This window comes from Amphiura filiformis, unplaced genomic scaffold (genome assembly GCF_039555335.1).
Source record: "Amphiura filiformis unplaced genomic scaffold, Afil_fr2py scaffold_145, whole genome shotgun sequence".
Lineage (NCBI taxonomy): Eukaryota > Metazoa > Echinodermata > Ophiuroidea > Amphilepidida > Amphiuridae > Amphiura > Amphiura filiformis.
In genome coordinates, this window is record NW_027305609.1 from 96,800 (window position 1) to 124,170 (window position 27,371).

Sequence of the window (27,371 nt, forward strand, 5' to 3'; positions counted from 1 at the left end):
TTTAGAATCCTATTTTTACGAATCTACCTAATTTTCAGCCCGTTCCACGGAATAAAATATCTGTCAATGACAATAAACGCCCCATGCGCTAATAATTCGCTTCGCAGTGATTAGCACTCCGAATACAGATAATCGATTGATATTTGAATCCATGGAAAGGTTTGAAATTGAGAGAGTTTCATAAAATATTTATGTGGTCAATTGTCAAAATTAAGAAAATATGTAATAGTTGATTTATTCCTCAACCACGTCAGTTATCAAGTTATGTTTAGTTGTGGCGTTAAAATACCCAAACAATTAAGTTTCCGACGATACAGTTCTTTCACGGACACCCTGTTGTTGATGTTTGTATATAAAATATGCTAAAAAAAATGTTAAAATAATACCGACCAGTATCCAGTTCGCAGCTCAAGATCAGCGAATGTGATGTTAATTAAAAGACCATAGTGAGATGACAATGACGACTAGTCATACTGAAAATAATAATGGATTTATATACAAGATAAAATTGAAGAAACTGAGATCAGTAGAAACATCATTCCACTAACAAATTAAATTTTGGTAAATAATCAGATATACTATGAACCGCATCTAGAACGCTCTTGCTATGGCGAGAAGGACAAACTTCAGAGCAGGAAAATTACTACAACCAATGCAGTACATATATAATGTTTTCTTTAGATTAACACATTTTCTGTATACTTGTTTTTAATATCTTTATCTCTTGACAACAAACACCACAACTTTGTTTCCTGTAGGTGACCTGAACAACAAAATACGATTCTGTAATTTTGTTTAAGTCAGAATTTATCCTTATGCCTCTAATTGAATACATTGTTGGGCACGTCAATTACAAAATAGGTTTAATACGAATACACGTTTATGCAGTACTGATAGTTGATATTTCTTTAATTTTGCATTTTGAAATATTTTTAATGAAGTCTTTTTTAATCATATATCACTAATGTGATATGTGGAGCAAATGGCTGCAAGTGTCAGTGGTGCTCCTATAAAAGAGGGGTGACCCAGAAATAACAAATTACTGGATTTTTTTCAAATTAAAAAACAAAAACAAAACAAAAAACAACAACATGGCTCCAAAAACCGAAATGCTCGAGGCTTACGGGAAACAAACTTATTTTGTTTTGTCTTATATGATTATTTGATTACATAGTTTACTATTGTAATAATATCAGGCGCTACTTAATAAACATAATGATCGCCACTCCTATAAAATCTAATCATATCCCAAAATATAATACATGTAGAAGTTGATCGTCTCCCTGGATCATCTCTAGCTATTCTAAGGTAAGTTTTAATATGCTGTAAAACTACCTCTTAAGGCGTGGAATCAACCCCTCCGTCTGTGAAATAAAAATATAAAGAATGGTTTATACATCGTCAGTATGTAATTAGAGTTGACTTGTGATGCCATATATGGATTGTTTTCATGTCATTTCTCAATGATCACATAAACACTGTACCTTTGTCTTTCAAATAACACATGTAAAAATGACATTACACACATGATTACGTAACATCATTAGCATAAAGTCAATAGACTATGGACACTGCCAAATCACGCAAAAAGGCGGGCCTTTTAAATTACAGCAAAGGCACGTGTTTAAAATGTCCAAGAACAGCAAAAGTACAAGGTGCATATGGCTAGTGTTAGGCAGGAATAAACACTAGGTCCTCATTTTGCTTTTGGTAAAATATGAGCCTTGCCATTAAACTTGGGTGAAAATGGGACGTCTGGGAACTTCAACAATTGAATGGAAGCAACATTATTCTGCAACAATGGCGAAAATGAAAAAGCAGTTATTACAAATGACATTGATTATTTCCAAAATGAAACAGATTAAAATGTAATGACTGGTCACGTGTGAGAGCTGGTACGCAGTACGATGATAACTGGTGCAAATCAAACAACAATCTGCGCATGCGTAGGTGGGATGATCGATATAACATGCTGGAAATTGCAAAATTCCAATTACAAAATGCTATGAAAATTTAAATTTAAATATTCATATGAATTTTCATGAATGATCTCAACCTCAAATCAACAGATAAATTTCTCATTCAAACGATGGCCTCTCTCTCTCTGTACTACTACTTTTTGTATAAATGTAACAATAGTAGAATGACAGTTATATTTTAATCACGGATTCAAATATTTTCTAGGGAGACACCCGTTTTAATGTTTGGGGATTAGTCAAGAGAACTGGCAAGAAAACTTAAATTTCCACGTTTGCTATTTTTTTGTCAAAATCAAACATATTTGACCACGCATTTTAAATAAACTAAAACCTTTACAGCCCAACAGACATGGTTAAATGAACTAGTAATTTGTGTTCTATAACGTTTCCAAAAGACAGCATTCTCCATACTTTAATTCCCAAGAAAATATAAAATATACAACAATACCTCATTTCAGCCTCTTATTTTCCTTAACAAAAACGACTCATTTTCAGCAGGTGACCCTAGACCATTGATTTTATGCTAATGCTGTTACGTAATCGTGTGTGTGATATAATTTTTACATGTGTTGTTTGAAAAACAAAGGTACAGTGTTTATGTAATCATTGAGAAATGCCATCAAAACAATCCACATATTGCGTCACAAGTCAACGTATACCGTAAAGATTCGCCTAATGGCGCGTATGGGCCCTTGATATAACCAGAAAACAGAAACTATAAGTGCCCTACCGTAAAAATCGCACCAGCAAAGGGTACGGACCCTTAATTCTTGTTGTGATATTCAGAGGAAAAGTGCCCCAAAGGCAAAGGAGCCCATGTTTGCCATTAGGCGAATCTTTACGGTATAACACTCATTATGGGTGGTAGACTCATCTCGTAGATACTGGTTATTTTTGTCTTCTGGAACACAGCATCTTATGTTTAAAATATGGGATGATGTAGAAACAAAGGCCTGATTATTAACTAATCATGTTTTTGTTACACTAAATGTAAGGTACACCGACTTGATGTGGGGAAACAAGTAAAATACAGACTGGAAAGTAGGGGGGGCAGGTTTATCACTTATGTGGGCCTTGGAACTGGTAATGTTGGGCTATCGAACATTGCCTACTTCTAATGCCTACATTTGCTGTTTTTGCCCCCCCTGCATACTGTCCAGTCTGTACAATAGATGTTATGATTTTTGACCAAAAATAACATCCTGTACAAAAAACAATATGGTTTTCGAAACAAGCATGCTACATATATGGCTGTTCTGGATTTTGTAAAAGACATAAGTGAGGCTATAGATAATGATATGTATACACTAGGTATTTTTATGGATCTATCGAAAGCCTTCGATACCATAGACCACGATATATTACTCAGTAAGCTGTATCACTATGGTTTTCGTGGCGTATCACACAATTGGTTTTCAAATTATCTCTCTAATAGGAAACAATATGTATCGTATAATAATGTTGTGTCATCTAATGAAAATGTAATTTGTGGTGTGCCCCAGGGTTCAATACTGGGGCCATTACTTTTCATAATTTATATGAATGATATTTGTTTTACATCCAAATTATTATCATTTATTTTATTTGCTGACGCAAATACACAACTGTATTTCATACTGATCGTGATGTAAATGTGCTTTATGATACAATGAACTGTGAGTTAAAAGAAGTATGCAATTGGTTCAAATGCAATAAATTATCACTCAATGCATCAAAAACAAACCTTATGCTTATAGGAACAGCATATCGAACAAAACACGCTCAAATAAATGCTGATATTCACTTAGATGGTTGTAAATTAACTCGTGTTTCTACTGCAAAATTCTTAGGTATAACAATTGATGAGAATTTGACGTGGAAATCACAGATAAATGAAATTTATAAGGTGTGTTCGAGAAATATAGGTGTCTTAAATAAAGTTAAGCACTTCTTGCCAAAACAATCATTGTATCAATTGTACTGCTCCCTAATTTTGCCTTATATGACCTATGGAATATTGTTATGGGGTAATGCCAGCAAAGAGTACCTTGTAAAAATTTTAAAAAAAAAAAAAAGGGCTTTAAGAATCATCTCTAATAGCTCTTATCTATGCCATACAAAGCCTTTGTTTGAAAACTACAATACCTTAAATATTTTCGAATTGTACAACAAAGAACTGGGTATATTTATGTATAAGTATAAAACTGGTTTACTTCCTCAATCCTTTGATAATTTATTTACAGAATTGGAAAGTATTCACAAATATGATACGAGAAACAAGACTGATTACAGACTCGAAATACACAAAATTAAATCTGTATTAACTTTGGGACCGAAACTTTGGAACTCGTTCCCCCATGATATTAAAGCGGCTCGAAATTTAAATTATTTTAAAAAGCTTTTGTCGTCTTTTCTCATGGAGAAAAATCTTAGCATATGAAGAGCTTCGTTTCAAAACCCCTTACATCCACTTTTGGCCAAATTGAGTTATTGGCATAATATTATAGTGTGGGTAAAAATACACATTTTGGTGGTTGTTTGACCTTCATACTACCTTCACTTCCGGAGTTATCGCATATTTCCTGTTTATGAAATCTTAGGGAATTTCCGGAAATCTGAACTTAAAATGAATATAGAATTGTTTTGTTTTAAATTTTTTGATGTATAATGGTAGCCTGGAATGTTCTTTACCTATTAAAACCAAAAGGAACTGTTTTTGGGTCACTATGTTTGAAAAAATCATTTTAATTAACAAAAGGTGTATCTTCGGAAATACCCAAAAAATGCCATTTTCCCGAATTTAATTAAAAATTCATAATTAAAAAAGTAAATGAGATATTTCAATTTTTCTTTTTGATTTTTAAAGCATTAGTCAAGTTACATAATGTAGTGCAAACAAATGGGCTCAAATTTGATTGCAAAGGTGGTTTCTAGAAAAGGGTAAATTTATTTTGTTGCAAAACCCCTTACATCCACAAAAGGTGCGATATAAAATAAATAATAAAATAAATAGGAAGCCTTGAAAATTGTCCCAAACCTATCCTTTTAGTTTCTATTCATCAACACTTTATCCAATCCCAAATTGAATCAAATCGAACAAGTAATAATTGCACAATTAAAAAAAGCTGTTTTTCTCAAAAAGTCAAAAGTGGATGTAAGGGGTTTTGCAACAAAGCTCTTCATATACTATATCTTTGTTGTAAATTATGTATCAGTATTTGGTACATGTATATAATTGGTTTAGGATTTGTTGAAACTATTTTTCTTATCACATCCGTAATTCTGACTTATTGATCAAATGATTTATTTTTTGTGAGTTATTTTCCTACATTACCTTGCTTTTGTTGCATGAGACATCTGTTTTGTGTGTTTGTGTAAATGTATGTATCTGTATTTGAGTGTAATTCTTAATTTCTGTAATTCTAGTATTATATTAATTAGCCTAATATTTCTTTTAAGGTGGTGTAACGCTCAATTCAGGCTTTTGCCTTTTGTTACATCTCCGCCATCTTTTTTTAAATTCTATTTTGCCGTTTTGTTAAATTTGCTTGCATGTATTTTGATATGATGGAAATAAATAAAATATGTATGTATGTATGTACTTGTTTCTCCACATCAAGTTGGTTTACCTTGCTCTCTTTTCAACCTGATCAGAGTTTTATTCTAACGATATCACATTCATTCTAATTGAAAATGTTATGCTAGGAAAAGTTACCTTGTTCACAAATAATTCCATAGTAACCACCAGGACAGCTACAGTATATACCAAGACCTTCGGTATCTTCCATGCATGTCCCTTCGTTAAGACAGGGACAGTGGTTTGCGAAGAGAACATCTGAAAAATAAGTTACAATTGTGTTCTTCATGTTCATGATAGTGTATAATACTAGAACACATGTTTTGTTAATGATATTGCATTTTAAGAGCACTCATGCTAAAGGGGTGATTCATTGGCGCACACTCTCTTCGTTCAAGCAATTTATTTATTAGAATCTAAACACTTTAGTGTCACAATAGTTAGATTTAATGCAAATGTTCCTGGGACTATTATTGTGGCATTGTTTTGAGTCAGTTTCGAATCATTATAATAGAGGGTGAGACCCTATCCCATAACCGTCCCAATCCGTTGGTGTTTTTGGTTTCATAATCTACATTAAATGTAATATTAATTCTTTGATATTATTCTTACTTGGCAGACAAGCATGTCGAGTGTCATCGAAGAGACATATGGAGGTATCCGAGCACGGCATATCAGAACACGGATGATCCGGGGTGATATCTTGTGCTGTAAAATGGTAACCAGAGCAAACTATTTAGCTTCCGACCCAAATTTGTGTTGTGATACTTATAAACGTACATAAATTTATTGATTTATTCGTTTTAAAATTTTGTTATAAATTTCAGTACTTTTATTCTATCAACTCACATTCAGTTACAGTCACATTGAACTCGCAAACAGCCTCATTGTCAGCGACATCAGTGAAGGTGTAGGTAACCGTTGTGACACCAACTGCGAATGACGATCCGGAATCGTGGCTTTGAGTAATATCAACGGGAAGGTTCGAGTTGTCTCTTGACGTCGGTGGTGTCCAGATTACTTGTACGGTGGAACTGCCTGAAGTTAAAGTTTGCACTAGATTTGCTGGGCAGTTATTGACTTCAGGAGATGTCGTATCTATATTATAATTCGTATTATAATTATTCAACATAGTATTGTTATGTAAATTATAAATAAAATATTTTCATCCAATCTCATTGGACTTCATCTGGCAACTGCAAATATGGTCCGGTATTGATCGTAATCGGAGACCGGTCATGTGTTTATAGGCAAGGAATATTGACAATTGACGCGATTCCAAATACAGCGCGCCACCTACGATCACGCCTGGCTGATCTACTTCGCGCAGAGCATCATGGGTAAAAGTCGACATCCATGACGCGTCGACGATGAACCATCGACCCTGGAAACGGAAACGAGTGTTGCTATCGATTACTCAACCACTTTTGTTTATTTACGTTGATGATGATCAGCTGTTGATTCAACCCTCCGACGAATTTTTTTTCATTTCTGCCTCCTTTTTAAAGTTAATTTCGACAGTCATGGTTTAGGCCTACCTCTGTGAATGTTCAGAGTAGGGTGCATCAAAAGCCCCTCATGTCAACCATAGTTTTTCTACCTAGTGTCAAACTGTGCCATTAAACTAGAAAATCATACCCTCCAAATTTAAAGTCAATCGGAGGTCGGGAAGGGGGTCCACCGTGAGCTTAAAGTTCGGACAGAGGCAACCAGTAAAAGTTCGGCCGGCAGCTATTGAATTATATATACAGTTATACATACATATTAATAGCTGCCTTTAGTGAATGTTTTATAGTACCTCATATCTCAGACAATACTCAATAAAATGCAAATCCATTTGAACTAAGCAAAAAGGCAGCTATTTTCAGACATATTTGAGGTCATAATAATAGCTGCCATGTGCATGTTTCTCTATTTACAGTTGTTTCTGCATGGAAATTGGATCCATCACGCGCTACAAGCTTAAAGTTTGTGTATGATAGGTGCCTTTAACTAAATGATAAATCAATCAGGCAGCTATTTAGTTTTCATTACTTTATACTGCACATCACTGTGGCTGCCATATGAATAACAATGTAATAAATTGCTTAATATTTATCAGTCCATATGATATGCTTTCTCAGATTAGGTGTCTGTTTTCTATCTTGCTCCACTACTTTCAAGACATTCGATTATGTTCCTCACTCTGGGCAGTAGCAAGGATATCTGTATGAGTTTCACAACACTTTCTACTGCATCATTTACCACATTGACGGCTCTAATATTGCTAAGCGATAGCAGTAAAGCTACGGACTCAGGCCAATCAACTACATTCAAGCAGTCAAGTATGTCCAAACTGTTGTATAGTATCAAAATCTCTCTAATGCAGAATCACATGGAACAGCTTCCGCAAGTCACTGTGACAACAAAGCACCAGCTACTAAAGATATGTGAATTTGTTGTATTTGCAACAATAATCTAAAGTTCCTGCTGGATAACATGCAGTGTTGCTTCTGACCCGCCATGGAACGATCTTCAGTTGTACACGCGCCCCCTGCAGTATGCCGAAATCAATTTCGGTGTTGCAACAAGTGCACGCAAACCCACACAGCCCTGAACTGACATCTGTGGTACATGTATCTCACCGAAGAGATGGCACCGCTTGCTGTCTTCAGTGGAAAGATACCAGTAACAATAGAGACAGGCTTTAGCGAGAAGGCTACTTCATCTTAAACCTGATGCAGCAGCACTAAAGCCATGTATTCACTTGGCGCAGGCTTTGGAAAGCCAAAGTTCCCTGACCCTGAGAATGAGAATATCACTTAGTCAACAGTCGTCCACGCTGATTTTGCAGGCAAGGTTCACTATGAACATCCTGCAGATCAATAACAAATTCCTAGCAGACAATGCTGACACTTGGCCCGAGTCCTCAGTTTATCTGCAATTGCTTAGCAATGTTAGAGCCGTCAGTGTGGTAAATGATGCAGTAGAACGTGGCGTGAAACTCAGTGCAGATTTCCTAGCTGCTGCCCAGAGTGAGCCGGAAACATAATCAAAATGTCTTGCAAGTGGTGGAGCAAGATAGAAAACAGACACCTAATCTGAGAGAACATAAACTGAATGATGCTACCTAATTTGCCAATATCATATCGACTGATAAGCATCATAGATAAGGTCGCATGTCATGAATTGGTCATCTTTTGTGTAACATGATGTAAAATGAGAAAAATATCACCAATTTTGATTCAATTCAACACAACTTTTAATGAATACATTTTAGACTATTATAAGTATATATTTCTGGAAAGCTTATATTACAAGGATGCCAAATCAACAAAGCATAACATAACATCATAATACAGGGTGGACGAGAAATATACAGGGTGGAACAACAACAAAATTAGCATCTTTCTTGTCATGGTGAACCCCATATTTGTCCTTTTCTGAAAGCTATGTAGTTCAAAATAAATATGGATTCAGAAAGACATTGCATAGGTCCTTCAAACAAATTAGGAATAAAGAGTTTAGTATCCCTTGCGTTAAACATACAGGGTGGTCAAAAATTGTAAAATAATTTCGCAATTTTTATGACATTTTTCAATCAAAAATTATTTCCTCCATTTCTGGCACTAAAACTAATAGCATAATTGAATTCCTCATCAAATTTCCTTTAAAATATGTGTTCTTTTGAATAAGCAGGGTGACTCGGGCAAGAGATAGTCCATTTAGAAATGCCGGAGCATAGTATGCACACTTTGTACAGTAACATATAGGGAAAACTGTCTTAATTAGCATTTAATTAGGCAATTAGTTGGTTACATCTTTTGTTACAGTTGATGTACTATGAGGTAGATCTACAATCCAGGATGATATATGTGCAATTTGAGGTCCATGCTAGTTGTACTTTTCAAGATACAAAGGTTTGAAGTTTGCCATATTTTCACAATTTTGTGTATAACCCTATGGGGCTCTCCCGAACCGGCTCTCCCGAACCGGCTGCTCCATTGACACATCTTACATATTGAGGTATGAATCTCAAAGTACTTGTTCAATTGACTTGGGGTTTTTTGTATATGAAAAAGAACATAATTATCTACAAAATGACACCAAACTTTCTACAATAGGTATTATACTTTTAGAATAAACCTAATAACTTGAAGTGTGAAGAAAGCGTTTTCATGTTACGGCTGCTCCATTTTTGGGTTGACCTATTTGTGACATGCGACCATAAGTACATATACATGTATTACATTGTCATGATTGTTATTCATATGGCAGCCACAGTGATGTTCATTATGAAGTAATGAAAACTAAATAGCTGCCTGATTGTTTTGTCATTAGTAAAAGGCACCTATAATGCACAAACTTTAAGCTCGCAGCACAAGATTGACTCATTTTCCATGCAGAAATGGCTGTAAATAGAGAAACGTGCACATGGCAGCTATTATTATAACTTCAAATATATCTGAAAATAGCTGCCTTTTTGCTTAGTTCAAATGGATTTGCATTTTATTGAGTATTGTCTGAGATATGAGGTAATATAAAAACATTCACTAAAGGCAGCTATTAATATGTATGTATAACTGTATATATAATTCAATAGCTGCCGGCCGAACTTTTACTGGTTGCCTCTGTCCGAATTTTAAGCTCACCGTGGACCCCCTTCCCGACCTCTGATTGAATTTAAATTTGGAGGGGATGATTTTCTAGTAAATGGCACAGTTTGACACTAGGTAGAAAAAATATGGTTGACATGAGGGGCTTTTGATGCACCCTAGTGTTAGGCCTATTCCTACACAAAATAATGGGCATCAATTAACCCTTATTTTCAAACTTTTCCGAACCCGATCCGAGGCGCTTGGGAAAATCATACTTTAGGCTCTCGTTAACAAGAAAAGAAAACACTGACAAATATGATTGGGGATAGGCCTACTTAGACCCTCATGAATAGGCCTATATCCTTAAAAAACCCCAATTTTTAAACCTTGTTTGTTTTAAGTAAAGTAGGCCTACATGTAATTCTCAATATTTAGAATAACGAAATATTCAATACATATTTTAACAGCATGGACAGCGTAAAGCATTTATTTTTTGATACGATTAAAACGTTTTCGAATTTCAAATGTACTCTACTCCTATTCAACCATCTACGGTTAAAACTCGATGTCAAAAATGTTGATGTCTCTGATCGACCATCTAGGCCTATAAACCCGATGTCAAAATGTCAATTTTCGAGTTTTGGTAGGCCTATAGGCCTAATAGCAAATGCTTTTGATGCAAGACAATTTCAAACAGGAAATTTAATCTAAAACGCAAATTCGTGCCTTTTTTATTTCTTGTTTGGATAACCTTTCCCATAATTATTACCATGCGTGATACATGATTAAGATAAAAGCTTTTGGTTTTCATAAATGTTTTGAACGCTTGTCTTATTTTTATTTTTTAAATTTTTTTTTCCTAACCTAGGCCTAACCTTTTTACAAACTTGAATAGATATGAATTAATTGTTTTAAAGCATTTTTCGTGTGACGTTTTGAAACGCTCTTTGTATATATAGCATGATGTAGGCCTACTGTATGATCACGAAAGGTCGTAAATTTGGAAGCCATTTCCTTCTATATAGCCCTATAAACAAAACACTTTGGCTCCAATGTATAATGTCGGGAGAAAATATATACTTGCACTAAACAAATAAACCTGTTAATTTTTAAAATAAACTCTCGTGGTGCAATTCTGTCAACAAAATTACATAGGCTTATGAACCGGGGGGCTGGGGGCTCAGCCCCCTCAATAAATTTGGTGCGGGGGCTCGAATAGGCCTACCCTTCTGTATGAATAGGTACGTTTTCATTTTCATTTAGGCCTATAATGGCCTCCAAACTACATTGTTAAGCATGTTAAGTAAGTTATCTTGTTTTTGTCAAAAACATCAACTGCAAAATTTTAATCTTTCCCATTTTCTTTTTCTTTTTAAAAAACATGTATAGGCCTAGGCCTAGGTGTTTAAAATTGTCCAATTGAATATTTAGTCGAAAAAGTTTTTGATTTTTCAATGTTGTGCCGACCGAAAATATGACTAAAAAGAAACTCATTCCAACCAACGTGTGTTATTTGGGAGTAGGCCTAGGCCTACATTAAGAGTAAATTTCCTTGGGTTATGAATTATTAAAGGGGAAAGATGAAATAAAGATGGTATGACATGCAAGAAAGCGGAAGTAAAAATAAAATATGAAAAAGAAACATGAATTAATATTAAAATCGGGCATGACAATTGTCAAATTTAAACCTTAATTGTGACACGATCTGGTTCATGGGGGCCAAAGGAGGCATTTTTGAAAATTGTGTTACTGTAATTATTATACATTACACGTACAATAGGCTATCATTTTAAACTGAAAACTCCAAAGGTCTAGCATACTTGGTTCTAAAGTTATTAAGTTTTTTCATGCATATTTTCTTGACATGCCTTAAAATAATGATCTTTTAAAAATTCATGTACTCTTTTGCAGTTTGAAACTTTCTTCATCTTTATTATAACAAAAAATCAATGTTATTTTTATGCGGTAGGCTATAATGCCTACAAAGTGTTTTTATTGCGATCGTAATTTTTTTAATGTTTGATAGTAATATAGTTAAAAATACAAATTTAGGCTAAAAATAAAATAAGGACAAATCAAATAATTACAATAATAACAAAAACGGCAAACCAATGTGATGCATGTTTATAAGTAATGAGACATTAAGAATCTTTTTAAAATTTACTTGAATTTCTTTTGCTGTATGCCTATCCCGCGGCGGGCCGCTATAAGCGCCTTCGTGCAAAAAAACCCCCATTTTTAGAAAATGTAGGCCGATTACAAAAACGCAACACCTATAGTAAGGATGTTCTTATTATGCTGGTGTTATATTATTATCGTATTGAACAAACAATAAATTCAGAAAGAATTAAAACAATTTATTCTAATAACCAAAATAAAACCTATGCGTTTTCCATTAAAAAAAAAGACAGGCCTAGGCCTACTTCGCATTGACTAGGCTCGCGCGTATGGGGCTGAAAAGCATCGTAACAAAAAGGGCGGTTTTAGAAAATGTATGCCTATAACAAAAAGGAAATTTAGAAAAGGACATCTGTGAATATCAAACTGCAATATTTCACTTCAACACAGAAAATCTCAAAAAAATTCAAAAAGTACTAAAACATTGTGTTTATAGAGTAATAATCACAAACATGGTTGATGAAAAGGATGTCGACCCCAGACACGGAAATGCCAATTTTCACTGCCGTCGTTGGTGGCGCGCTGTATTTGGAATCGCGAGAATTGGTGAATCCCATGCGTGTGAAAGTTGAAATCTCAGGCCCCCTCGTTTGTTACCCGGGGTTTGTTAAGGGATGGCTTCTCCACTCGTTTCCAAATCGCTTCTTGAACGAACTACGATTACGATTACGATACCGGAGCATATTTGCAGTTGCCAGATGAAGTCCAATGAAATTAGATGAAAATTCGCAAAATTCAAAAAGTCAGTCCAGTATTCATAATTTACCTTCTACGACTGGATGATTCATAATATACAACATAGTTGATTCAAGATAGTATTGTTATGATTTGTCTTTGAAAATATGTGTCATGTTTGTTAGAGTAGGCCTACTCATTCCTTTTTGCCAAGACATTGACATCAATGTAACGAACGTCCGTTCCTAGAAATGTTTATCTGGCTAGCTAATCTTGAAATAACTAGATAGAAAACTCCTTGACCTTAAAAGGTTTAAAACTATTATTAATTTATGACACATCAGCACAGTCCGAGTTGTCCCCAAAATAAACGAAAATAGGGCATTACTATTTTGTTCAGTCGTTCAATTGTCTTGAAACACATAAATCACATATAAATAAGATGCGCAGAATGACGGCAAAACGATTTAATGAATTTTAATACATTTGCTATAAATTTCTTGCGTTTTGTGATTTGATAATAAGACCAGTTTTTGAGAGCAGGTTTGGGACATTTTGACCTCTGACATATCGGGAAAATCTCTGTAATTATTATTAATTAATTTATTATTGTAATAATGTTATCATTGATAGCTAATTTATAAAATAACCATGTTTTAGGGTTTGTTTTTATTCTAGTAAAACATTTTTGATTTGATTTTGTACGCACAAAAACCAATTTTTCTGAATTTTCTCGATAGGGCAAAGTGTCCGAAAACTGCAAAAACTGTCCCACAATGCATTGCAAACTTTCAATGCCGATTTGGCTTATTAATACCACTTACCAGCAACAGTAATCAGAAATATGCAATTGGCTGTGTTTCCACTGTCATCTGTAAACACATACTCAACTATAGTTTCCCCGATAGGAAAGGTAGACCCTGAAGTATTCGTTCTTGTGGCAATAATAGTTCTTCCCTGGCTGTCAATCCCGACTGGTTCTTGCCAGCTTACTCTTCTGTTTGGACCAAGACCCAAGTCGACTGTTATATTTTGTGGACATCCTTCAATGTCTGGGGATATATCTATAAAAATATATTATTTGTGTTTTGTTTTTAATTGGAATTAAGTTTTATTTTAAGTGGATTTCTTTATATTTACACAATTGTTCACAATCGACACGTTAAACACATCAGAGCATGTCCATGTATGAAACCTAACAACAGGAATATGAACACGTTTATTATCCAATACGAAATATTGGAATGATCATTCTGTATTTGAAAGAAGAATGCAAACATGGCAAAGTGAGCACCGTATTCGCCCATCCAATTTGACCACCAATTCAAGGTGCCAAATTCTGCAGAGTATACAAATGCTGATTTCCATCGCATTCATGTGAAAAACTCACATTTGCACTATTTTGCAGCAATAATCATTATTAAAAAATAGAAAGTAGAAAAAAAAACATCTTAAAAATATCATTTTAATTAAGTATGCCACAAAAATCACGTCTTTTCATGTTTATGGAATTACCGTATATCTGAGCCCATATCTATGACACCCTTCATATTTGCCGTACACAATTCGTGTATACTAACTATTACATGCGTCAAACCGTAAATAATGACGTATATTTTGCTAGCGATATTCATTAAGATTTTATGTACACGTACGTCATATTAGTAGCATGGCGAATACATGCGTTTAATGTGTGCAATAATGAATGAATGAATGAATGAATGAATGAATGAATGAACGAATGATATATAAATGAATTAATGAATTAATGAATTAATGAATTAATGAATTAATGAATTAACTCGGACCAAGACCCAAGCCGACTGTTATATTTTGTGGACATCCTTCAATGTCTGGGGATATATCTATAAAAATATATTATTTGTGTTTTGTTTTTAATTGGAATTAAGTTTTATTTTAAGTGGATTTCTTTATATTTACACAATTGTTCACAATCGACACGTTAAACACATCAGAGCATGTCCATGTATGAAACCTAACAACAGGAATATGAACACGTTTATTATCCAATACGAAATATTGGAATGATCATTCTGTATTTGAAAGAAGAATGCAAACATGGCAAAGTGAGCACCGTATTCGCCCATCCAATTTGACCACCAATTCAAGGTGCCAAATTCTGCAGAGTATACAAATGCTGATTTCCATCGCATTCATGTGAAAAACTCACATTTGCACTATTTTGCAGCAATAATCATTATTAAAAAAATAGAAAGTAGAAAAAAAAAACATCTTAAAAATATCATTTTAATTAAGTATGCCACAAAAATCACGTCTTTTCATGTTTATGGAATTACCGTATATCTGAGCCCATATCTATGACACCCTTCATATTTGCCGTACACAATTCGTGTATACTAACTATTACATGCGTCAAACCGTAAATAATGACGTATATTTTGCTAGCGATATTCATTAAGATTTTATGTACACGTACGTCATATTAGTAGCATGGCGAATACATGCGTTTAATGTGTGCAATAATGAATGAATGAATGAATGAATGAATGAATGAATGAACGAATGATATATAAATGAATTAATGAATTAATGAATTAATGAATTAATGAATTAATGAATTAATGAATTAATGAATTAATGAATTAATGTATGAATCTTAAGTTTATCACCAAAGAGTTCCTAGATATCTTACTTGTAGTAGTTTCACAGTATGATCCAGTAAACCCTTCTGTACATAGGCAGAAATAAGTCCCTCCGTCCCCATTGTAACACGTACCTTCATTCATGCAGGGAGAAGAACTGCAACCTGAGACAACTGATCAAAAGTCAAAAGTTACAAGATACTTCAAGAACCTGATATAGCTTATTCTTCTATGCATGTCTGTAGGAAGAGTATGTGGGTTGAAACCTTGCATCATTTTCAGAAAGATGGAAACAGGCGTTTGAAACTTAACAATGGCGGCGCCAGGATTTTTTGTCAGGGGTGGGGGCATGGGGAAGTGAAAAGTAAAAAGTAAACATTTTTCGTAATTTTGGAATTTTACTGGGGGAGGAGGACAACAGTTTGGACTGGTGGACTCATGCCCCCTGGCACTGCCACTGAAATTTAAAGACCCATTCAGTGACCCAGCTCAAGTGTAAATATTAAAATTATTTATAAATTGCTTAAAAGTGATGGATAGGTCTTCAAGATCTGTATTTGAAAGAAGAATGCAAACATGGCAAAGTGAGCATCTTATTCACCATCCAATATATGACCACCAATTCAAGGTGATAAATTCTGCAGAGTATACAAATGCTGATTTCTATCGCATTCATGCTAAAAATTCACAATATTTGTCATAAAAATACCAGGCAAACACAGCTAGGAAGTTAGCACTTTGAGTGGATTCTAACAATACGTCCTCTTCATCAGCAATAGTCTCATGGCATAGATGCCACTTACCCAGGCTACTTGGGCCCAAGAATGATTCAAATTACCTTTAACAGCTTGACCAACATTTTAGTCTAACGAAATCACATTCATTCTAATTGAGAATGTTATCCAATAAAATGTTACCTTGTTCACAAATAATTCCATGGTAACCGTTAGGACAGCTACAGTATATACCAAGACCTTCTGTATCTTCCATGCATGTCCCATCGTTAAGACAGGGACAGTAGTTTTCGAAGAGGACATCTGAAAAATAAGTACACGTTTATTCTTCATGTTCGTGATAGTGTATAAGACTAGAACACATGTTTTGTTAGTGATATTTTAAGAGCACTCATGCTAAAGGGGTGATTCTTTGGCGCACACTGTCTTTGTTCAAGCATAATGTGTCAATAGTTAGATTTAAAGCAAATGTCCCTGGGACTACTATTGTGGCATTGTTTTGAGTCAGTTTCGAATAATTATAGTACGGGGTGAGACCCCATCCCATAACCGTCCCAATCCGTTGGTGCTTTTGGTTTCACAATCTATACAAGGACATGAAATGTAATGATTATTAACTCTCTGATATTATACTTACTTGGTAGACAAGCATGTCGAGTGTCATCGAAGAGACAAATGGAGGTATCCGAGCACGGCATATCAGAACATGGATGATCCGGGGTGATATCTTGTGCGGTAAAATGGTAACCAGAACAAACTATTTAGCTTACAGCCCAAATTTGTGTTATGATTATTATAAACGTACATAAATTTATTGATTTAATTCGCTTTACAATTTTGTTATAAATCTCAGTACTATTATTCTACCAAATCACATTCAGACTGCCATGAGATCAGGAAGACTTATATGAATGATGGTCAAGCTACACCAGACCGGGACAACCCGGAAACGGTGTAAGGCGATCGCTAGATACCTCAGTGTCAGCGCAGCCATTGGCTCAAATTATTGTCTGGAAGTAGCGCGCTCGAACTATTTTGCAACGATAGTGGTTTGCCGATTTGCTGAGGTATCTGGCAATTGTCCCAGCCATCTTTGGTTTCTTATCATTTTTTATTTCTTCTTCACTTTTGTGCAATTATTGCATTACTATGCTTCGATTGTATTATATATGTTGTGTATTACTGTGGTTATATGTGCAATTAAAGATATGAACATTTAGTTAGTTAGTTAAATAATTAGTTAAATAATTAGTTACTAAGGTACCCAGCAAATGTTTTCGACATCATTCGTAAAAGGTTAGAAAAGGTTGCCAGAAAACGTTTATATGTCGGGTTATATAAAGGACATATATTATAAAGAGAATAAAACGTTTTCATAACATTCAAAAACATTTGTTGATAACCTACTGCAAATATTCTAACATAATGTTATTCAAGTGTTGACAAAATATTTGGCAAAACATGTTTGCAAAAAATATTTTTAGAAACATTGTTGTAGTGTGTTTCCACATAAAACGTTTAAAACGTTTCCATGACCTTGAAATAACTCGACATTTATTAAAACTTTTTTCATTTAAACCAAACCCCAAAATATAACATGCTTAAAACGTTTTAAAAACATTTTTGTGTTTGCTGGGTAGGTAGATAGTTAGAGTTGTGTATTATTATTATTATTATTATTATTATTATTATTATTATTATTATTATTATTATTATTATTATTATTATTATTAATATTATTGAATGAATGAATGAATGTGATACGAATGAATGAGTGAATGAAAGTTAAGTTTATCACCAAAGAGTTCCTAGATATCTTACCTATAGCAGTTTCACAGTGTGATCCAGTAAACCCTTGCGTACATTGGCAGATATAAGACCCTCTGTCCCCAGTGTAACATGTACCTTCATTCATGCAGGGAGAAGAACTGCAACCTGAAACAACTGATCAACGGAAAACAAAACAATTCAAAAGTTACAAGATGCTTCAAGAACCTGATAGCTTATTCTATGAAATCAAATCACTGAAAAAAGCACTGACATCTGAAATGAACACTGAACATGCTGCAAAAACGGTCTCTGTAATAACAACTAAAATAATCACTGAAACACTCACTGAAATTTGATCATTTCAGTGGGATTAGTGAGTTTCAGTGTGATTATTGAAATGACCTTGGACACTAATCACACTGAAACTCACTAATCCCACTGAAATGATCAAATTTCAGTGAGTGTTTCAGTGATTATTTTAGTTGTTATTACAGAGAGACCGTTTTTTCAGCATGTTCAGTGTTCATTTCAGATGTCAGAGCTTTTTTCAGTGATTTGATTTCATGTAGTGTCTGTAGGAAGAGTATATGGCTTGAAACCCTCCATGAATTTCAGAAAGATAAAAACAGGCGTAGATGTTCCCACAGTTGTTTGAAACCTAATAGTGGTGGCGCCAGGCTTTTTTTTCAGGGGCATTGGGGAAAAAGAGAATATTAGGGGGATAAAAACATTTTGCGCAAAATTACTGCAAAAAGTGAAAATTTCCCTGACTGGGCCCCATTCGCCACTTGCACGGTTCCGCCATTATGCACTATATGCGGGAGAGCCTCGAACTGGCAGCATACATGAAAGGAAGAATTACGTAACCTTACACAGAATGTTATATGACTGGTTCAATTCCCATTCATGTATGCTGCCAGTTCGAGGCTCTCCTGCACATAGTGCATAATGGCGAACTGCAAGTGGCGAATGCCCCCTGGCACTGCTACTAAAAATTGACGTAATATGTGTTCGTCAGATGACTCACATCATAGGGCTAACATTTGTGAAAACTTGGGCTTTTAGATACAGGAATGTGGTCTAAATAACACAAACACAGGCAAGCTATTCAATTAAAAATAACAGGTTTTTTCTATAATGTGCCACATAATGTCATTAATAACGAACTTAAATATATTCTTCTAAATGGGAGTAAAGAATAGACAATGTACTTTAGAAGCACCTCACCTTGTTCGCAACGTGATCCAGTAAAGCCACCGATGCACATACACTGATACCCTGGTGTCCCAAACACACGTAGGCATGTACCGCTATTCACACACGGTGAAGGATCGCATGCGTCATTCTGACACTGAACACCGCTAAAACCATTTGCGCATGTGCATGTGTATCCGCTATTACTTGCTGTACATATTCCACCATTAAGACAAGGATTTGAGTCACAGGAGTTACAGGTGTCACCTGTAAGACCAGATGGACAGGTACAGGTGAAGGATGATTGTGCAGTGGAGGCACCCGTAGCGCAGACTCCTCCAAATTCGCAGGGGTTTGGCATGCACGGAGCTGGGGGAAAAATAAACAACATTGACGACCGTTACTTCGAGATTATCGGAGATGATCCTTCGGGCAAGAAAATATTGCCGCGGAATATCGTCAACTAGCAAAATTAATAGCACAATAAGATGTATATTTGCTTTATCAACATTTTTAATCATTTTCGAAATGATAATGCATTTCACATTTTCACATTTTCAATCAAATTGAAAATGATAAATTAACCTTTCTATCACGAAAGAGCGCTTGGCAATATTATTTTAGTTTCGTTCGGCATTATCAAATCCGGCGAATATTTCAGCAATGTAACCTCTATAGGGGGTGTCATTTATTATATTTTGTTAATCTTTAATTTTCACATTGTCCACCAGGGGAGATAATCTTCGAGGCTCGATTCTTTCACACTGAATTGATCTTTCTAAATGTATTTTTTATTGAAAATACTTACATTCGATAATATTGACAGTGAAAACACACTCATTTACATTTTGGAATGCATCGGTGAAAGTATATACGACTCGTGTAGTTCCAACCTCAAAGAAATCTCCAGATTGGTACGAGGCCCGTACAGTCGGTGCCATGCCAGAGTCATCTATGACTTGCGGTTCAGACCATGATGCTGTTGTACCTTGAGTTCCCAATGGAATTAAATGAGTGATATCGTCAGGACAAAATAAGATGACTGGTGGCGTGGTGTCAACTTGCAAACCATCTGCTAATAAAATATAGGAATCATTTTACAGTCATACTATGTCTCCCGGCTATGTCTTTTACCACCTCCTCACCTCGCCAATGTCAGTGGCGCACCGGCCCAAATTTCATCATTAATGGGACAAATACGCACGAAATTGGACTAAAAGAGGCTAAAAGACTTTGCGAAAAAAATTTCAATATGGACGGCTTGTACACACGGCTCTGGAACCGTCGTGTTACCGACAACCTGCGATGTATGATAACTCGTCCTCAAGCCCAAACACCATCCCCTCACTGCCTATACACTGTATACAGTGCGTATCATAATAAAGTAAACAGACAAATGTCACCAGATTAAAATTATGAAGTATTAGAGCATTAATAATAATAATAATAATAATAATAACGCATTTATGGGGCGCCTTATGCCAGAACTGACCTCAAGGCGCCTTACAATGATTTACTAAACTACACATATAAAATATCTTAAAAGTACTATCTTAAGCTACAACAAACATTAATCTAGTTGTCCTCCAACAAGTGTACAATCAGTTGCCTTTGACCATTTATAAAGACTCATCAGTGGCTATTATTGTAAAAATGCAGTGGCGCAAAGTCATTAAAATCAAAACACATGAAAATCACATGTTTCACCACTCTCTTTTCAGTAATCTGATGTTCCACCACTGGGTTTCTTCCTGTGAAATCAAATCAAAGTCCTCCTGCACACCTTGGAGACGCACTCCAGAGACGCACAATGCACAAGATTCAACTAGAGCATTTTGACCAATACCAAAATACGTTTTAATCTAGTTTTCAAACTGTGTATACTTTATTCGCATTGTTTCAGGAACTCCTATGCCGCTCCATGAATCTTGATTGGCAATGTTACACATAATATTTACCAGTGACAATGACGTCAAAGAGGCACGTAGCTCGATTCCCAGCACCATCTGTAAATGTGTACGTCACAGTAGTTGATCCAATGCTGAATGATGAACCAGGGGCATGAGATCTACCTAACGATGGCACCACTCCTGAATCATCACGTGACGTTGGCTCATTCCAACGTACAGTAACGGTATTGTCACCCGGGAGGGTCGTTATCCTGATATCATCAGGACATCCGGTTATCACTGGTGGAACATCGTCAGGAGAATCACCTTCATGGTTTGAGAAAATATTTAAAAATATAGATTCTACGGAGTTAGCAAAACAAAACAAAAATATAACACATCTGACAATTTACGTTTAATATTGTATCTCTGGCAGAGTATGATTATTTATAGGTTAATAAATGCGTATCACTTGTTTGGAGTGAAATTGTACAAAATAATGCACGCGTACTAAGCTATGTTGCATCAACATCTCAGTGCAAGTGCATTATTCTGTACAATTTCTCGAGCAATTTCTCGACCTATTTCATACACGAGAAAAAAATCCCGTGATTTTTGCTATTTTAATAACAAAATTGCCACAAAAAATATTTGAAAATGCAAGCAAATACAAATGCATCCACCCGCCTGAAAAATGAACGCATCCGAAAGCACTGCGCGTACAACATTTATGCACGGCTAATAATTTACTAACGATTGCTCTGATTGGTTCTCATCATCTAGGAGTGTATGAATCATGATTATTACTTTAAGGAAAACACGACAGGAAACAGATTACACAAAAGCATGACAGACTGCAGTATTTATATGTGACCTGTCACGGCGAATGAGCCGTAAATTCCTCCCCCGGTCAAAATTGTTTTATTTTGTGTTTAGAAAATATACATCATAATCTTTCAAATGTATATTATTTGACTTCAAACGATATCCAGTAGTGGGGTTATGGTTTGTTGAACTTTGCTCCTTCAACAAAATGGTAGCTTTTTCGTTTCTACGTGTGTCTCTTTTTCCACATTGCTGGCAATAAATATCAAACAGTCATAATTGGCTGTCATATCAAATCATACCCAAGTCAACGAGATCTCTCATTGTTAACTGTTGGTTATACATACCTATACAAAATACAATGCCTGGTAACCCACCATTTGAACAGGATTTAGCCAAAGCAAACAAAGACCCGCAGAGCTATTAAAAATTATATTGCCATCTAAGGTAGAAGCTTATTATCCTCTTCAATAATAGGATTATTGATTGGTGTTTGACTATCAAAATGAGATGTCGCGCCAGCTAGAGATGCCAATGAACACGACCTGCATACACATTTTACACAGTAACTCAGAATACAATTTGGGGAATTTACTGCTCATTCGAGCTGTACGGTCACATATTTGTTTTTAAATTCCATACCTAGAATATTTATATCAAAAGAGCACGTAGCCATGTTACCAAAAGAATCGGTAAACGTGTAAACTACCGTTGTGATCCCAGTACGGAATATGTCTAGTGGTCGATGTGTCTGCCTGATGATTACCGGTCCGCTCGGATCAGAAGCTGTCGGTTCAACCCACCACATATGTATCTGGTTGATACCAGGAGGTACAACAATAGAGTATCCGCTGGGACAGTTTAGGATCTCCGGCGGAGTATTGTCTCCGCCTGATATTCTAGCTGTTCAAAACAATACCGTAAAAATGTTCAAAAGCTACATTGGACAATGTTAAAATTTTCAAGACGACACGCCATTCAAGGTAGGTGGTCAGGTTTTTTGTATGGTGTTTTGTACCTCGCATTGAGATCTGTACCAAAATTGCATTAGCCCTTTTAATATAAAAGACGTGTTTCACAATGGCCCATGTGTGGTATACCACAATTTTTTCCTTCATAACATGGATTATGAGGAAAAATAGTATGAGCTTTTTTTCTGATGCCAAAATCTCCATTTTGATAGGAAAAAGTGGGGGAATCAGGTTTTCGACCAGGTCACCCATCTCTCAGTGCTTTAGGAGAGGTAATGATCTGTGCCAAACTTAAGAAAAAAGAATTTAAAGCTATAACAATTGCAGGATAAGATATATTATCTATTTTATGGTTTGTAAAACAACATCATTTGCAAAGGACAAACCAAAAACTAAGCCCGAGGAGAGGGCACTTAACTTACCTTTTGCGGCGCGGAGCGCCGAAATTGGGTAACTAAGAACTGATTTTCAGGCAAAATTGGGGCTTGATGAACTGAAATTTCAACATTTTTGAGGGTCCAGTGAACTAGATTTGGGCAAAATTAGGTTTTTTTTTATTGAGCTAAACATGCTAAGGGAGAGGCGAAATATCATTATCTTCGGAAAGGGCTCATGAATATTTTTTCCTGAAAAGATTACAATTTTTATGCCTCTTTGAAAAAAAAGTGGATATCTTCAAATCGAAAAGTCAAAATTTTCAAATAATGGCGGCTTTCCTCCCATCTACACACACTTTAAGTACATATCATTAGATTTATAAAGCTTACCTCGCGCACTGTTAAATGTCCAAAATATGATTTTTTAATAATTTGACGTAAAATTTATATTATATCATAAATTTCAACAAATTTAAAGAAAAACGAATATGAGAAAAATAGAAGGCACATTAAAGATGGAGAAAAACAGAAGACACATTCAAGCCTTTTGTATTCGGAAATGGGACCTTCGAAATAGCAAACCTTCGACAAGAGATGATACAAGCAAAGAGGAGCGGAAGAAGTGGTCATTCAATTCAGAAACACTGTTATTTAACATGTTTAATAAGCTTGTCTAAAGTGAATGGTGATACAATGGATTCTGTTGCAATTATTGGTGGCATAACCCATTTTACTTAATTTGGCTGGCATATATTTACCAATTTCTACAGTGAACCTGCACGTTGCTGAATTGCCTGCTTGGTCTGTGAAAGTGTAAACTACTTGAGTGGAACCGATAGTGAAGTCACCCCCTGACGAATGCGTCATGTATATTGTTGGTGCTATCCCTGAGTTATCAGTAGCTGACGGCTCGATCCAATTTACACTCAGTGATGTGCTTCCTTCTGCTAGTGTTCGTCTAATCGGACCGGGGCAGTATAAGACCACAGGAGGTACAACATCTGCTTCTTCATCTAAAAATTGAATAATTAGAAGTAATAACAATGAATAACAATGTCAGTAAAAGACGTTTAATGGAAAACTGATAGACACATTTTACAGTTTCTGTGGAACTGTCTACCAGCTTATCCATGTCTTACCAAGTTCTCACAGTACCAGTTTCTAGACTCATATCTACTGGCAGGACCTTCCACCACACTGCAGTTCACGTTTGGAATAGCCTACCTGATGGAGTAGACGGAGACATACCTGACAACTGCGTACCATCCTTCAAGAGCAGAGTGCATACGCTTTTATTTTATTCTTCCCCATGTCTGATGCTTTACTGTACCCCTTCACTCTTGTCGCTCCTAAGCTGCTGCGAACCACTGATTGGCCCATGTCAATGACTTTTATAGTGCATAGGTACCAATATAAGTTCTTGACTTGTATCACTCCTCATGGGCTATTGTTCACTCTAGCATTTTATTAAAAATTGATTTTGATGTTTATACTTATGTTTGTACCTACCAATGATCACAAAGAAGCTACACGTGGCTGTATTCCCGGATGGGTCGGAAAATAAGTATGCTACTTGTGTTATCCCGACAGCAAACACATATCCTGGAAAGTGGGATTGAGCTACGAGCATACTAACTCCCGAGTCATCGACCGAATTGGGTTCTATCCAAGATACAGTGCGTACTGGAGAATCAGAAGACACGCTATAGGAGACAGTATCTGGGCATCCAGTTACTACTGGTGGTGTTGTATCAACTGGAGGTGTGACAACCACTTCTTCCACTGTGGAATAAGAGATATATTATTATTGCCAAGAGAATAGCTTTCCATTATTGTTATTTTTATCATGTCGTCACTGGGACCTAAATAAAATTATGACAATTGATACCGATTTCCTTTTCTTGCAAGACACTTCACGCGATTTATACTTACCAATGTTTACGGAAAAAATACAGCTGGCTGTGTTTCCAGCTTGGTCAGAAAATATGTATTCTATTTGTGTTATGCCGACAAAAAACACCGCTCCTGGAAAACGAGATTGACTAATGAGCATAGTCACTCCTGAATCATCGACTGCACTGGGTTCCACCCAAAAGACAGTTTGAAATGGTGAATTAGATGTCACGTTGTAGGTGACAGACTCTGGGCATCTATTGATAATTGGTGAACTTGTATCTACTGGAGGTGTGACAACAGTTTCGTCTACTAAATGAAGCATAGTAAGAACGGGAATAAATAGAGTGACTTCCAAAGAACACAAAACTAGCCCGTCGCTTTGTAGCAACCAATACTATGACTTATAGTATGCATCTTTAACGGGATTTATTAATTTTAATGACAATTATCATATAAATGTATTTCTTGTAGCAATTTGAAGTATTTCAGTCTTTAACCGAAGAGTGATCTTCGAACCAACCTGTATAACACCAGGTGATACTAGTAAAGAATACTCACTTTTAATGCATTTATCACTGTCTACTTACTGTTTTGGATCCCGTGGCTTTAAAGTGTATGTTAAAAGATGTCAGTATGATAAAAGTCAATGTTACAAAGTTGCGTGTATACAACTTCAGACACTCGGTATAGTTATAACTATACTATTCCATATGTGAAAGTCACAGCACTCTTATATGGAAAATTGAAATTTCCTCATTCCTGGGAGCATTAGCCCTAAAATATCGATTTCCAATAACATTTTAAAGATAATTCAATTTTGACGGTGGTGAGATTTGAGATTGCAGCACTTTAGATGCTATGATTACTATGCCATGATTACTAATGATAATTTTTTTATTAGGTGTTGTTTTTGCTTACCAATAACTATGGAAAAACTACATGTTGCTGTGTTTCCAGACGCGTCAGAAAATATGTATTCTACTTGAGCTGTTCCGATGAAAAATGTCTGTCCTGGAAAATGCGACTGAGTCACGAGCATAGACACTCCTGAATCATCGACTGCACTGGGTTCCGTCCAAGAGACAATACGAGATGGTGAATTAGATGGGACAGTAAAAGTAACAGGCTGTGGGCAATCATTTATCACTGGTGGCCTCGTATCAACTGAAGGTATAATAAAAAAATTTAAATCATTTGATAGTTTCAACACTGAAGGCATTACACAAGTAAACAAAGCATGGAAGACAGCAACAGACACATGCATTAATTATTCATACTAAATAAAGCAAATTAAAAACAGGGAAAATATGACACAACATCCAATGGGGGAGTAACACAAAATATATAAACAGAGTTAACTGTCGGGTTTTTAACTCTGTTTATATATTTTGTGTTACTCCCCCATTGGATGTTGTGTCATATTTTCCCTGTTTTTAATTTTATCCATTGCTAGTGTGACACTGTTGCATCCTTTTGGATCCATCCTTTGGTTCCCTGCTGGTCAGTTGGAACAGATTTTCCCTGTTTTTATAAATAAAGCAAGCAAGATAAAGAAAATAGAGGTATATTTGAATAGTTACCTTGCGGCATCGTGCAGCTTTTAACTTCAACTTCCGTTGAATCTTCCCAAACATCTCCATTAGAAGATTCTGTACTTTTGATTGTAACATTGACATAAAATGACGACACAGTCCAATTTATTAGCCGGAATGTAAGCAAAGGCAAAACCTCGTGTTGTATCAAATACTCTCCGACGCCAAGAGAATCAGCTGGAAATACAAATACTTTCTCCGGCGTACCTGATATCAGTACAGTTATGTTCTCGGAACTGTCCATATCTCTCCTTCAGCGCTGATATTAAACGGAACTTGTGTCTGGTTTGTATTAAAACATATCGGTGTTATCTGGTAAGACACTGGGTCTGCTACTGCTTCAACGTTGACGGGTACAATACCCTCACGAGTGACCTGACCGTTGGAAGTTATTGTGGTGGCAGAAAGTGTTAACTCAATGGACCCGTGCATGTTCGGAGGGGGCGTTAGAAGAAACCCTGAAAGAGCCTCGATTGGTAATAGCCAGTTTTCTCCAACCTTTGTGCCGCTGCTAAGATATGCTCCTAGTGGGAA

General features: G+C 35.7%; 1 protein-coding gene across 6 annotated transcripts; it reads right to left on the reverse strand.

Annotated features, from left to right (window-relative positions):
- Window positions 1–27,108, reverse strand: LOC140145133 (hyalin-like). Of its 6 annotated transcripts, XM_072166910.1 has the most exons (18): window positions 26,826–27,108; window positions 26,164–26,409; window positions 25,282–25,554; window positions 24,859–25,131; window positions 24,108–24,362; window positions 22,644–22,904; window positions 21,246–21,503; window positions 20,096–20,359; window positions 19,321–19,656; window positions 18,145–18,267; window positions 16,961–17,050; window positions 16,507–16,626; window positions 15,640–15,762; window positions 13,790–14,029; window positions 6,385–6,633; window positions 6,148–6,243; window positions 5,674–5,793; window positions 1–1,364 (listed from the first exon to the last, which is right to left on the reverse strand). In XM_072166910.1, the coding sequence occupies exons 1-18, from the start codon at window positions 27,079–27,081 to the stop codon at window positions 1,339–1,341; spliced, it is 3,609 nt and encodes a 1,202-aa protein (XP_072023011.1). In that variant the 5' UTR covers window positions 27,082–27,108; the 3' UTR covers window positions 1–1,338. The 6 variants fall into 6 exon arrangements, with proteins under 6 accessions (XP_072023011.1, XP_072023015.1, XP_072023012.1 ...); XM_072166914.1 differs by lacking the exon at window positions 24,859–25,131; XM_072166911.1 differs by lacking the exon at window positions 18,145–18,267.
- Between the last annotated feature and the right edge of the window lie 263 nt (window positions 27,109–27,371).

Bases quoted from the DNA above. Each gene is read 5' to 3' on its own strand.
- LOC140145133 (XM_072166910.1), bottom strand. From the start codon at position 27,081: ATGGACAGTTCCGAGAACATAACTGTACTGATATCAGGTACGCCGGAG. The intron at 25,132-25,281 runs GTAAGTATAAAT...CTTATTCCACAG, and splicing joins TATTTTTTCCGTAAACATTG to TGGAAGAAGTGGTTGTCACA. The intron at 18,268-19,320 runs GTGAGGTGCTTC...TCCGTTGATCAG, and splicing joins TGGATCACGTTGCGAACAAG to TTGTTTCAGGTTGCAGTTCT.